General features: G+C 40.9%; 1 protein-coding gene across 3 annotated transcripts in view; it reads left to right on the plus strand.

The window, feature by feature from the left end:
• The window catches only part of TEC (tec protein tyrosine kinase), a 550,450-nt gene that overhangs the window by 351,925 nt on the left and 184,515 nt on the right, over positions 1 to 14,010 (plus strand). For all 3 annotated transcript variants that reach the window (XM_085642140.1, XM_085642143.1, XM_085642141.1), the window contains 2 exons: positions 3,779 to 3,860; positions 5,771 to 5,899. In XM_085642140.1, the coding sequence (XP_085498266.1) occupies positions 3,779 to 3,860; positions 5,771 to 5,899 (211 nt within the window). The remainder of the gene's footprint in view (positions 1 to 3,778; positions 3,861 to 5,770; positions 5,900 to 14,010) is intronic.

A 14,010-nucleotide genomic window follows, 5' to 3' on the forward strand; every position in this document is an offset into this window, starting at 1 on the left:
CCCTGGGACTTAAAACCAGAGTTTCACAGATAACCTTCACTACCATACGCACTCCTTATATACCAGAAATATCTCTAATAGTAACATATAACAATGTCACTGATTCCGAACCCAGACAATGTGAATTTTCCTGCATACGTACAGGACCAACAATCCCGTCTTTCCCGAGAGCAGCATATACTTCCCTCTGCCCTACTACGGAACTGCTACTAGCTCCCAAATTCCAGAAGCACTACATATAACTCAACATGACGACTCCAACATATAGTATTAGTACATATACCAACATCAATCAATAATCAATAATCAATAAGCTAATATACAAGCAATCTAATCAGATCAAGACAATCATCAATAACCATCATCACTCTGCTACCAGGAACTTGATGCAGATTGGGGTGTATAAAATCTCCCTACTTCCACGGATAGAGTAATTTCACAGTTACACACACATACACTAGGGCCCATTTCACTAACATACACTCAAATACTCTACCAGCACTGAACCTGTGGAAAGAAAACTCCTAAACCCCACAACTACACCGAGGTCGATAAGACCTAGCTATTGCAATTGTCATAATCTAAACAATCTATACATCAATAATCAAATAGAGTACTCAATAATTGACAAGAAATAATCACCAACACCATATTTAAAATTATGATTCTTTATCTAAAATTAGTCAAAGAAATTAATCAGAATAAAACATTTTCTCATAATTACCTATTCTAGCTAAATGTCAGAATGGGTCATCAGGACAAGTCTCTCTGTAGAAATCTCCCAAGTCACCGTCCTCACAGCATCGATCCTCACCAACGCAGGTTTGGGAAGAATGACAAAACGCAATGGGATGGAACCCTCTCTAGTCTAGTATATTTACAATAATTCAGACAAAGGAAAGAAACATTAAATTTTTCTTCATCCGCCGAACCGCTGAGCAGAGCGAGAAGGAAAGGATGTAGCATCGCTACATTTTGAAAAATCTCCGCTCAGAAAAAGTCACAAAAATAAAAAGACAGAACAGGAACTAAATTTTAAAATGTTTCTTCTCAACTTCCACACATTTCCTCTGGTGAGCTCAGAGTTTAGAGTCTTTCTTCAAAGCTCCTTTGTTTCCCAAGGCTGCCAAGGCTGCTGTCCCAATGCATCTGGAAACATGCCCAGATCTGCTGCTGTCCTCACGGAAAGTTTTAACCAGGCAAGGACTGTGGACAGATGACTCGCGTCCATATTCAGCAAGGCCTTTTCCATCACAAATTCTCACTCGAAACCAGGCTTCAAAAGTCAGCCATCTTTTAATAGGCCACAATAGGCCACAATAGACCATCTTAATTAAAAGAGATAAAAACAACGTTACCACAGCATAGTGATTAAACAGTGTTAACCCCACTAATACCCTTATGTGTATGTAATTATCTAGCTTTAGCAACACAAAAAAGCATTAATTCAAAAGCGTTTCGTGCTTAAAATAAACAGCACTCAGCAACGTTTATTTAATAAAACATGCACATTGTCAATAGCAACACGTAAGCGTTCCCTCGTGTCGGTTTTCTCTTGTTAATACATACATATTGATTAATAAAAAAAACATTTACACAAAACAAATAACTAATGATTAAAAATTAGTAATTTTATTTTTACCACGTTTAGACAACTGAAGCTTCAAAACCCGATGAATTTTCAACAGAAAACTCTGCTCCAGCACGGCTTCCACCCCTCTCAACCACTAACCCAGTTTCTTACAATTTCCATGTTGGGCTGAATTCATTCGAAATGTAGTCGGAAACTAGCTTACAAGCACATTTATAATGGTGTTTTAAAATGATCCTATTTGTGTGTGTTTTATCTTATTATTGCCGTGATTTCTGTGGATGTATGTTATGTTTTGTGCTTTTATGATCACATACATTCGGCCAAATAAAGATACTTTTGACTTTGAAGTACTTTTGATGAATCAGGCTGATGTTGATAGTTAGTGACTGGGTGATATTATTAAATGCCATTGCTGCATGTGGCTTGGCCCCTGGCGTATCAGCAGGAAATGTCATTGGGATGGGGATATTTCCCAGGCGTGTAAATGGATGTCTTTTCTCACAGGAGAGACGGGGTTATATAGTTTTGTGCCTGGATATGGTGGTAGCCTGGCAAGGCTCCCTGTTGCTTGGAGTAGGTGCATGGTAACCCATTGTGAGGTGAGGACCCTTGGTAACCAGAATGCTGGGCTTGGTTGCTTAGTGATCTATTGCTGAGCAGGGAGGAATAGAACCTGTGTTGCGTCGGCCACCAGATGGGGAGAAGTCAAAGAACACCTGTGCTTCCTCAACTTCTTTTTGTGCTTCCCTGGCTTACCAGAAGATCTCCACGCTGACTTAGAGTGCAAGGAGTGTGGGCTCCACGACCGTCCTTGAGACCTTCCCTTCGAATGAGAACGGGAGCAACGCGGAGCCGCGCGTCAGGCCTCCAGCAGCTTTTGGGACTGCTCCCGCAAACCATTGGGGTTCATGGCCCTGCACTCAGAGCAAGACTTCAGGTTGTGGTCGCGGCGCAGAAACCAAAGGCACACGAGGTGCAGATCCGTCACGGACATCATCCGGTGGCAGGAACCACAGGGCTTGAAGCTGGTCCTTCGCTGGGACATCCTCGACGCACCAGGAGTCTGCTACTTGAAAAAGATGTCGACAAAAAGTCAAAAAAAGTTAGCCAAAAAGTGGTCAGGGTAGCTCTCTCCGGATCTGCGCTAAGCTGCCACCGAAAAAGAAAGAACTGATGTCAGCGCACATGGACGGCGTCTATGTAGCTCCTGCGACGTCGTCCCGGCAACCAAGAACCCAACGACGGACATGGAGCTGACCTACTCCACCTAACGACGCGCAGGGATACTACTGAGGAAAAAATCTCCGGATTCAGACTGACGCCTGGGGGTAATTCTAAGGTAAGGAATCTGCAACTAACATATGTCTCTATAAGATACATTGTTACCGAAGGTAAGTAACTTGTTTATCATGAGTAGTTCTTTGAAGACCTAGGCACAAAACCCGTTAGTGCTTCTCATATTAATGCTGATAATTATAATGGTTTTACTCAATTTGCTTAGGTGCTTCTGTATGAAAAGTTTTATTTTAGTAGCATCATGTTGTTAAGATAATATACCGCAACAAGCAACGCTAGTCCGTATAGGCTTATACCTAAGAGGTAATTACTAAGGGTAGTTAATAAGGCAATGTACCCTGCTTGCCTGATTACAGGTGATCATGTGTCATGTACACAATAACTGATATTAGAAAAGGCCTCACCTTGGACGATTTGAAAACCCTGCTGCATATGACATCCTGACGTAAGAGGCTGCTAAGTCATCCTGTGGTGACCAGACTGTTGATGGGAGAGGAGGTCAGCTCATGATCTACTGATGGGGTATAGTCATCACTCCAACAACTGCACAGAACAAAGAGCACCAGTCACACTCCTCGCGGAATATATTCTGGTGCCCCCGGGCACCCACAGATGGCATTCTTCTAAACTTCTCCAATAGACAGAAACAATAGCTATCTTGTACAGTGAGTCCGTGGACAGGAAATAGTTATTCATTTCAAGAAAGGCATCTGAATCTAGTGTTGGTGGGGAGGATGGGCGGAGGACGCAGAGGATGGCGTCGAGAGTGAATACACTTCTGAAAATCTTAGCATAAATGTGTTTCCTCCTTTTCAGTGATTAACACATAATGATCTCCCCCTTTACTAGCCGTTTATTTGATTGTGCAATTTATTTTTTTATTTTCAGGTTGTTTACGACTCCAATACCCTGTATATTTTTGCTCCTAATGCGGATAGCAGGTACCAGTGGGTGAAGAACATAAAAGAAGGTAAATGAGCTGTTGAAAACTTCGAAAGAGCTTGATTAAACGGTGTCTGAGATGCAGCTGCCCCTTGCTTACAGCCACTTTGGTCTTTTTCTTGGTTTCATATGTTTTTATATTATAGTCGGAGACACTGGAATTTTATGCCAAGGGAGGGCCAAATTATGTGGAAGGGTTGACTAAAGTATGGGAAAACAACCATTACAACGCACTACCTTTACAACGCAGCCATTATAATGCCGCATCCTTTATATCGCATGCCATTACAACGCAGCAATTACAATGCATGCCATTACAAGCCATGCCACTACAACGCATGCCATTACAACACATTATAAGGTAAGTAATGGGAAATAGTAATTTTTATCCCTACTGTTGCACTCACTGGAGTGGAAATAACAATGTGTACCCCTACACTATCCAACACTTACCCTACTGTTGCAGTCACTGGAGTGGGAATAGTAATTTTTACCCCTACAGTATCCAACACTTACACCACTGTTGCCCTAAAAGTATTATGCGTTGTAATGGTATGTGTTGTAATGGAATGCATTGTAAGTGTAGTTTCTAAAAATGCGTTGTGATGGCATGCGTTGTAAAATCATGCGTCGTAATAGATGTTGCGATGTAAAAACCGCGTTGTAAAGGCATGCGTTGTAAAAGTTTGCGTTGTAACGTGTCCTATTCAAATTATGTGGCAAGGAAAGGCGAATTATATGGAAGGATGCAGCACATTTTATGATAGCATCACTTCATTATTTAGTAATTTTTTACACGTTATCTCTGTTTGGACAAGGGTTTCATCTCATTAATACTGGGTTAATTAAAAAATACACCAATAAGCAACAGAAAAGTAACCAGTCAACCTTTGTGAAGGGCCTTCCAGTGCCCTGCAAAACACGTTGCCAAATTTTCAGTAACATTCGATCCATTTAGGCAAGAAACACATTTTTTTGTTAAAATCTGCTGATTATGCAGCAGAAGATGGATTATGTAGTAATTGCAGCAAATCAATAAATATTTGGGAAACGCCAAGGCTGCAAAATCACATAATTCCAGTGGCCCTGATTATAGTGCAAGTCTTTCATCAAGAGAAGTTCAATTAATAGGCTTTATTCACAGATATATTTATATATTTAAGTTCAGTTCAATACACAAATTGTCACCTTTATAGCACTGTAAGTCTAATGTAGTCACCCAATGTGTTTTATGGTTGTTAAAAGATTTACTCTCGCATACATTTTCTCGTAAGTAAATGTAGTGGGTGAGAATAGTTGCCTTCATACCTGAGCCTTCTTGGGAATTCATAAATGTTTTACAGATGTACTCAGGGGCGTAGCTAAGTCTGTGAGATTCAGGGGTGTGAATCGCAAATTTCCCAACAAAAAAACAATATGCCGAAGGGTGGCAGGATGATCAAGATTTGGGATACACTATTCCATGAGGAACATGTTCAGTACGTTTTTGCATTAGGTGGGCTTCTGTCTAAGTTCCTTAAAAAACAGTGAGAAAATCCGACAAAGGCATAGAAGACCCGACTCAGGGCCCCATGCTCAACTGTCAAGCCAAAAATACATTTATTTGGTGGGTTGGAGGAGGGTGGTCACACCCCAAACGCTCCTCTGAAGCTACGCCCCTGATGTACTCCTAGAAACTGCGATGGTCATAGGTTCAAAGGTGTACTCCAGGACACATATGGGAATTGTAAAAAGAAATCAGAAATTTATCTCAAAGATAAGAGGAACGTTTAACTTTATTTATTTGCTAAAGATGCCGGGTACATCCCTTATGCAACCAATTCTTGTTTACAAAAATTGAGTGCATTGCAGTGTACCCGTAGCTTTATGTGCCTCCCATAAATGATTGTATGTCTTTAAATATTTTATTGCTTAGACTTTTGTTTTTGTCAATTGCAGTGATAAAGAATAACAATAATATCTTTGCCAAGTACCACCCTCAGTTTTGGACAGAAGGCATTTATCAATGTTGCAGACAAACTGACAAACTAGCACCGGGCTGTGAAGAGTACAATCTGTTTGGAGACAGTAAGTATTCTAGTGAGGCTGCTTTAACTCAAAGTGCATAACCAGAAAGTATAGCTCAGACTGTGTTAACCAGTAATGCCTCCTCTGGACCAAACATTGATACCTGAGGTTTGAACATCTTCAATTAAACCATGTTCCTGGGTGTACCTAGAAGGCACAGGTGTTGCTGGGACTGTGATAGAAGCTGGATGGGTTTGCATGTTCTCTCCTAGGTTTTGTCGGTAACAGTGGATTAAAGTATTCAGGCAAACTGTGTTGCAAAATATTAACTTCAGTTTGGAGAAAAATAACCAGGAAGCTATAGCGCTGTGATGGTTTTTGAGAAGGTAAAGCAGATGGAAGCAAGAAATGGGACCACATGAATCTTCATTTTTTAAGAGACCCCCCCCCCCCACCATCCAAGACGGACCCTCAAAGATTTCACTTAGGTAGTGGGTACCAGAGGTGCCCATTCTCAGAGGCCACAGGGCCTTATCACAACATTTTCTGCTTAAAAACCCTATTCCTGCATTGTAACATTACCTAATCTCCTCCAGGATATCTATTTCACCAATCATTTACCTGAAACCACTAACTCCAACTAATGATCACCCCTAACTGGTATTAATCTAATCTGTCACAAAGTAATTGGAGTAAATGTATGCAATGATTTTTTCTTGAAAGCACATGGCTAATTGCAATAACTAATATTTAACCACTGGACTAACCGCTAATCTTGGGTTCTGGAGTACCTTAAATTGCTACAACGCCTCGTCAAAGTCATGGTTGTATGTAATTTAATAGAAAAATGATTTATTGGAATGCCATTACTGAGAAACCATTTCATCTAAATGGTTTGATGGAAAACTTCAGGATAAATGGCATTTACCATTTCTTAGAAAACACTTTGTGGAATTACTTTTTTTTCGAAACTGCTTTTACATACTTATTTCTTAAGGTGTAATTGAAATTGTTGCAAGTCTTTCTTTCAGAAACCTTTTTGCTGAAGGTATTTATTTCAATCCTTCATGTCAGGAGACATTATTTTGGATTAATATTGTTTACATTGTAAAATAATTACAGTGGATGCTTTTAATTCTCTGAACCATCACCACCATCCATCCCCTTAAAAAATGCCCCCATGGATTAATTACACCCATCCCTGACCCCTAAAACTCCACCGGTTCCTGAACCCTAAAACCCCTTTTTAACCTGAAACTCCACCCATCCCTGAACCCAAAAACCTCACTACACCTAAACTCCACTCATCGCTGACCCCTTAACTCCACCCATCCCTGAATCCTTAAATCCCTTTCTGCTCCTAAACTCTACCCATTGCTTAACATAACAACATTTACTACCCCAGACTCCAACCATTCCTCAATCATAAAAACTCCTTTCTATGCCTAAACACCTCCCATCCCCGATTTCTTCAAATACTGCGCCACCCCTAAACTCCACTCATCCCTGAATCCTAAAAAGCCCTCACAACCCTGAGAACAACCCATTCATGACCCATAAAACCCTTCACAGCCCCTAAACTCCTCCATCGCTGAACCCTAAAAACCCTTTCTACATACAAACTCCACCTACCCCTGAACCCTTAACACCCAACACCACTCTAAACTCAACCCATTCCTGAACACTAAAAACACTTCACCACTCCAAAACTATACCCATGACTCAACCTTAAAAACACTCACCAGCCCCAAAATTCACCTATCCTTAAAACCTAAAAAGCCTCAACATACCTACACGGCACTCTTCCCTGAACCCTAAAAATCCATCACCACCCCTAATCTCACTGATCTGTGAACCCTAAAAACCACTCACCACCCTAAATTTCACTCATGCCTGAGCCCTAAAAACTCATCACCACCCCTAAACTCCACCCATCTCTAAATAACCCTCATCCCCCCTAAACATCAACCATTCCTGAACCCAAAAACTGTTACTACTCCTAATCTTCACCCATGTCTGTGATTTTTGGATGTTTACCTGAAATTATCTTTCAGTTAATTTTCGATGTATGTGTATTTTCTTTAAAATGCCTTTCCTTAAAATTAATTTTTCCTGATTTTTTTTCCCTTCAATGTGGGTTCTCAGTTTTTGTTTTTCCATTAGTTCACATACATCAGTCAGGGTTAGTAAGGGCTCTATAAATACAATTACAATTGTTCCAGACACTCAACATCTCAGTTTGTGTTGGGATTGCAGACTTCTTGGCCTGTTCTTTAAGGGATGTTCGAGCAACTCAGTGTCTAAAGGTGTATTTGAAGGAGCACTGAATTAGAAACATTGGATAAAGCCAAAGTAGGATTTTATAAGAGAGAGGGAGATGAAGACTATCTCCACGCACATTTAAGAAATGTTGAGACAAATGGTACATTTGAACCTAAATTGGCCCTTTAATACAGGCCCTGCTTTTCTGCATTCAAGTAAATGTATTTCAGAATACTAGACCGCCATTACTCCCTGGGCCAGACACTCCACCATTAATGAACGGAGCCGACAAATACATCCATGTTAAGAGCCCCACCAACCCCTCTTCCCTCGTGTCAGTGCCTGCTACAAAGACCTTTCAAAGTTTTAGTGAGGGGCTTCGGCTCTGACATGAATGTGCTGACCATATGTGAACTTAAATATGCACCGCGTATAGGGTTAATCTGGAGGTTAAATGCTATAAAATGGTTACATTTTTTCAAATTATAAAACGGGTGTAAACTGCTGGTCAGATCCTACAATTCCCAATCATGTTTGAGCTCAAGTAGGCTGATTTCCAACCGACATCATTTTAATTGTTGCTTCAGAACAGTGCATTTCAACAACTGAAATGTTGGCCGTAGCTTCCAAAGGAGGGCAGCTTTACTCAGGCAGAAATGATGGTCGTACGCTCCAGACATGTGCTGAGCATCAGATTACGCTTGTTTTTATCAAGAAGGGTACAAGTGCAATAGTTCTGGACTCAGTCACCCATCAAATGCTTCTTTTCCTGTTGGCTTCAGATGGATATGGGGACAATTATTAAGAGGAAGAGTGACTCAGCAAACCATGGTCCCCTTGCTCATCCTTGCAACATTGTGGCAACACCAGCTTATTCTTTTTAGGTCTCGCCTAGCTTTGCAGTGCGAATGCGCTGCCATCGCTTTGCAATGCATGCAGTATATATTGTGGTGTGGAAGCTTCGTGGAAGCTCCTCCCACTCTCTGCCCATTGACTTTTATCTTAAATGCTGCCTTCCGATTGGTTTGAGGCTTGTTAGTCCCTCCTCATTCTTCATTTGTAACCTTCCATGGCTTTTGGCCCCTTTACTCCTAACACTATTTTCTTCCCTGTCTCCCCACCCCATCACCCCCTCCCTCAGTCTGTGACTTTTCAACCTCCCCTGCCCCTCTTCCCCACTCTCGTTCGTGTTATCTTGCCTGCTGCCACTTCCGTTTTCATCTTTATTATTGCCACCTTGAAATATGCGCGTTCAAGATGCGTGCTGTACAAAAACTTCTCTTGTTTAATGAACTAGATTTTAATGTTACTCTAAATATAATAAGACTCTAGGCAACATTCGGGGTATGCATGGCAACTGACGCCTCTTAGCTCACAAATGGCATTGTTGTCGGGCAGGAGGAGCGGCAGTGTTTTAACTCGTGCTTAAAACAAGCACTTCTAATAACTCAATTCAGTGCTATAATCTTGTGTACTGAGGTGACGCGCTAAAGAAATGCACTTTTTTGAATTCTGAAGAGACATTATCGCACATTTACATCATGTTTACTGTATGATTACCATGCCGATCATTTTCACGTCTCTCCCACTGGCTCATATACGCTTGGCTCTTCTTCGGCTGGCTCTACCTGCTAATTAATATATTGGCTTGCGCACCTCTAACAAAGACAGATGAATGGATACTTTACAGTGAGCCCGGTAAATGGTAGAAAAATAGACTGGTCCAGACAAACAGACAAAGTCAGTCTCCATTGCCTCACGTCAGAATCATCACTTTCAATAACCTGGAAATCTGCCGGCAACTCCTGCATGCCCCAACCTCATCCCCCTCACCTATTCTTAGCAGAAGCGGCAGATTCTGAGCTGTGCCCTGCTGGTGCAGAGGAGCACAGCAGAGTCTGTAGAAGCGCTAGGATCCCTAGCCTCTCCGGGCAGGCACCTAAGCCTTCCGGGTGCCTTCACACTCAGGATAAATGAATACATTTTGTTCTGTGCTTTAGTCGCCCCTCTGTGAGCACTGTCTCTGGTAGATGAACCTCTGTGTTAATAAACACATTCAAAGAGGTGGTTGTGTACAAACAAACAGCCACAATACCGTACGTTTTGAACGTATAGTTAAATGACTGCTCATCGAGTACCTCATTGGCTGATCATTCCATGGCACTACCAAAACTACATTTGGACACATTTGCTCAACTGTAAAAGACTCCCTTCTATGGGTCATTTAACAACTCTGGGCTTTTGGGTTAGGTAACCTACTTTGGATGCTGTGTAAAAGAGTAAATACAAAAATGAATGCAATGAAACTAAGCAACCAGTACTGTCTAAAACACTGTGAAAACTGACACACATTCTGACATTTTGTTTAGTTAATGTCGATTTCCTCATAGATGCGCGTAAAGTACTCTTAATATCATAATGAAATCTGCACTCTTTTAACAAATGTCACCGGGCTACCTTTGACAACTAGGCAAAGAATACATTTTCATGTACCCCCGAAGCCCCCCTGCCCCCACCCTGTTGGCAAACTTCATTGCCTCCCAGTGTTTTGGTGATAACCAAGATGCAGGTTAGTGAGTCAAATAGTCCAGAAAATGAAAGAGAAGCCTGGATTCAGATTCACATGCTCCGATCCCGATCGCGTTGTTTAGTCTGTAAGCACTACTTTTATTAATGAGTTTCGCATTATTAAAGCACCACGGTGTGCATGTGTGGTGACACTTCACCCATGAGGTACGTGCCAAGCAATTGCTGACACAATCCACACTGCGTCTTTTTCAATATATTTATTACGAAGTGCAGGACCTTTCCGAGGGATTTGGCACACTACATACATTCACTCCAAAAATGAAACGTGTAGGTAAAAAAGAAATTGTCATTTACAACGTCAATAGCTCTAACTCACAAATGCGAGACCTATTTGCATTGCAAATGCTTGTTCTAAGGGCCAGGACTAAGGCTAACCTCGGGCAGATGTGGAGGCCTGGTACTTTTTATATAACTGCATAACTACCAGCCTTCAGTCACTGCCCTACAGAAAAGTGCTCTTTCCAGAACTCATTCTCACACACAATACATGCAGACTTTTGTGCGTGTGTGTTTTACATGGTGATACCATATTCTGGCTGTCTTGCAGTTTAAAAGCACTGTAAATAACATCTATTAACACATTTGTTTATACTCAGTTCTTCAGCCCTAGAAGGTTGATCAGGACAATTTAGCTTAAGACATCAACATGTGGGCTCCAAGCTGCCTACAGATTCACACCATAGGGACATTAATCCACTGCACTCTCAGAACAACTATGTGAGCATGTCAAGTGTATCAGCTTGTTAGATAGCGGAGTGGGTGAAGGTGCCGTCCATAGAGGTCGGTTTGATTTCATTTGGGTTCAGCTTTGAGTACTGGTAAAATAGGCAAGTGAATAATTAGTCTTCTGGTTTGACGCCTAATAAAGGAAGTGCAGTAGGTTAATGCCTTTGTTGAAGAGATCAAATGTAACTTGTAGGTCACACCTTTTGTTCTGGGGAGTACTCTCAGTGGTTCATGCTCCTGCTACAGAGGCCTCTTGTGATATGCAGAGCACCATTTAAATGGAGAGCAATTAAGATTTTTGGGATATAGTACCCCCTGCCGAACATTATAAAGATATATCAAGTCACCGAGGAGTTCCATGACCAGATAGGGGAACAAAGCCGAGGGCTGAGTACCTTTATAAGGTTATGAAAATCCAAGGTGATCTGCAATATCCCTATCATGCACTGCAGGAGGTACTTTATTCCTTATAACACATGGTCACGCCATCACTTTTCCCACAAACCACTTAAATCCTTGGTGATAGTGCTCAGTTCTCTCATATGAAAGAGAGCATGTTAGCAAACATGAAGAATAAAAATTGAATATCTTGGGCAAAATTAAACGCATCAAGAGAGCTGTTAGATATTTGTTGCAAAAAGATAAAAAACAGTTTAATGCAAGCTAGTTTTTTTCTTTTTTTTTTAGAAAAAAGGCACAGTGAAAACTTGCTGAAAGATTATAACTTTTCTATAATTATCTGAGGAGTGCAAAAAATACACATGTTGCAATACATATCTCCTTTCTTCTTATCAATGGATAATACAAAAAAAGAAGCAGAAGAAAGAAAAGCAGTGTTTTGTTTTTCTTTATATACCTGCTTTAATTACGTTCAGTGACTTGACCTGCCTTTTCCCTCAGCTGCTGCCTGTGGCACCAGATGTTGTGGTCAAATCTCAGCTGTAATAAGTTATTACAGTTGAGTTCTGACAACATTTCTTTATAATCGATGACTTCACAATTTATCGATTATAATGGAATTAGAAACAGGTTTTTATACGGGGATTGATGAATCCCCTGTAATATATGTTACTAAGGAATGTAGAAACACTTAAGTGTTTGTTATGTGCTAGGTACATGGACATTATTTGTATAATTATTAATTAAGACTACCAATTCATTGTACATATTGTACATTAATGTAACATTGGTTTCCTTGCCCACCCGTAAGACCTAATGCAGCATATCGCTCTGTAATTTCTGCTGTCTCTTCCTTTTGTTCTGTACACATTGGGCCTGATACTCAAAAGTATTTGCTTACCTACTTTGAACTTTGGTGTGTAAATAGTTCCTTTTAGTCTCAAATGTATTTGCTCACATGTAACAATTTGGTGGATGTTCTAGAGTGATGATGATTGCAGAGTATTTTATTATTTTGCAGCATTTATGTAGTGATTACTAACCCCATGTCAGACGCGGAAGCGTTTGCCTCCATGATTAGCACGCTACACCATGTAAGGTGTGTGACTGTAAGGCTGTTGTGTTTTTTATGATCCTATGTTGTAAGTGTCTCCATGTGGTGAGTGATGATCACCAATGTGTGATTGTAGTAAGTGATGCAGCACATAGCAATGTGTTGGATGATGAGGTGTAAAAGATAGTCATGCAGTTTTAATGGTTTCCAGTATTATATTACCTTTAAACAGCTCTGCAAGTCCCTTTATGGTATTTCATATGATATGGTATGCTTAGCTGGTCACTGGTTGTCCAGTCTGAGATTGTGTGCATAGTTGTGGTCCTGAACTGGTATGGTTGGATGGAGACAGAAGTGGAGAGATCTGTAGGAATGGCCATTTTTATTGTCATCTCATATCTGAGTGATTATGGGAGATGCTGAAGCTATTAGATTGTATACGTATTTGGGACCTGCAGTGAATGGACTAGACTAAAGTCCTTCAAAAAAGGTCCAGTAATGTGTGACGGATCTTTTCAGTTATCCCATGCCTGTTCATTTGGTGATGTTCAGTTCTTTGGTTGTACAGTGCTGGTGGTGGGCAACCCTTATAGCAGATGTGTATTATGTGAATTCAATAGTTATAAGTTGTAGTTTGTTGCTGACTGCTGCATATTATATGTTTATTATTATTGTGTGCCAAAATAGTTTTATATGGAAGTACATAACTATATAATGTCAGAGCGACCAATAGGTCAGTCTTTCTGTGCTTACCTGCATAATGAATACAGTTTGCTGGTTGAGGTGGGTTGTAACCTGAGGATTGTGCAGGAGAATGTGACTGTTTTCTGGGTTCTCTTGCCTGTCTTTAGGTGGTGCATTTATCTATGAACTAGCCAAGTTTTCACCTGTTTCCGGAAGGGTATAGGCTCTTGGGTGCTTCTAATGCTGGCTACTAGTGATCTCAAGAGGTTAGGTGCTTGTGCTTAGAAAGCAGTTCCTCCTACAGATTTCTTATGGTAAGGTGGTACGATGATAAGTGGTGCAAACCTTAAGCGCAGTGCTCTGTTTGGTTGTATTCCTTGAATTTAACTTGTAGGTATAGCAGTCCTTTTTCTTGGGAGGCTGTGTGGACAATGCTGAATGCCTTGAACATTGCCCT

The sequence above is a fragment of the Triturus cristatus genome, chromosome 2_2 (assembly GCF_964204655.1).
Source record: "Triturus cristatus chromosome 2_2, aTriCri1.1, whole genome shotgun sequence".
Taxonomy (NCBI): domain Eukaryota; kingdom Metazoa; phylum Chordata; class Amphibia; order Caudata; family Salamandridae; genus Triturus; species Triturus cristatus.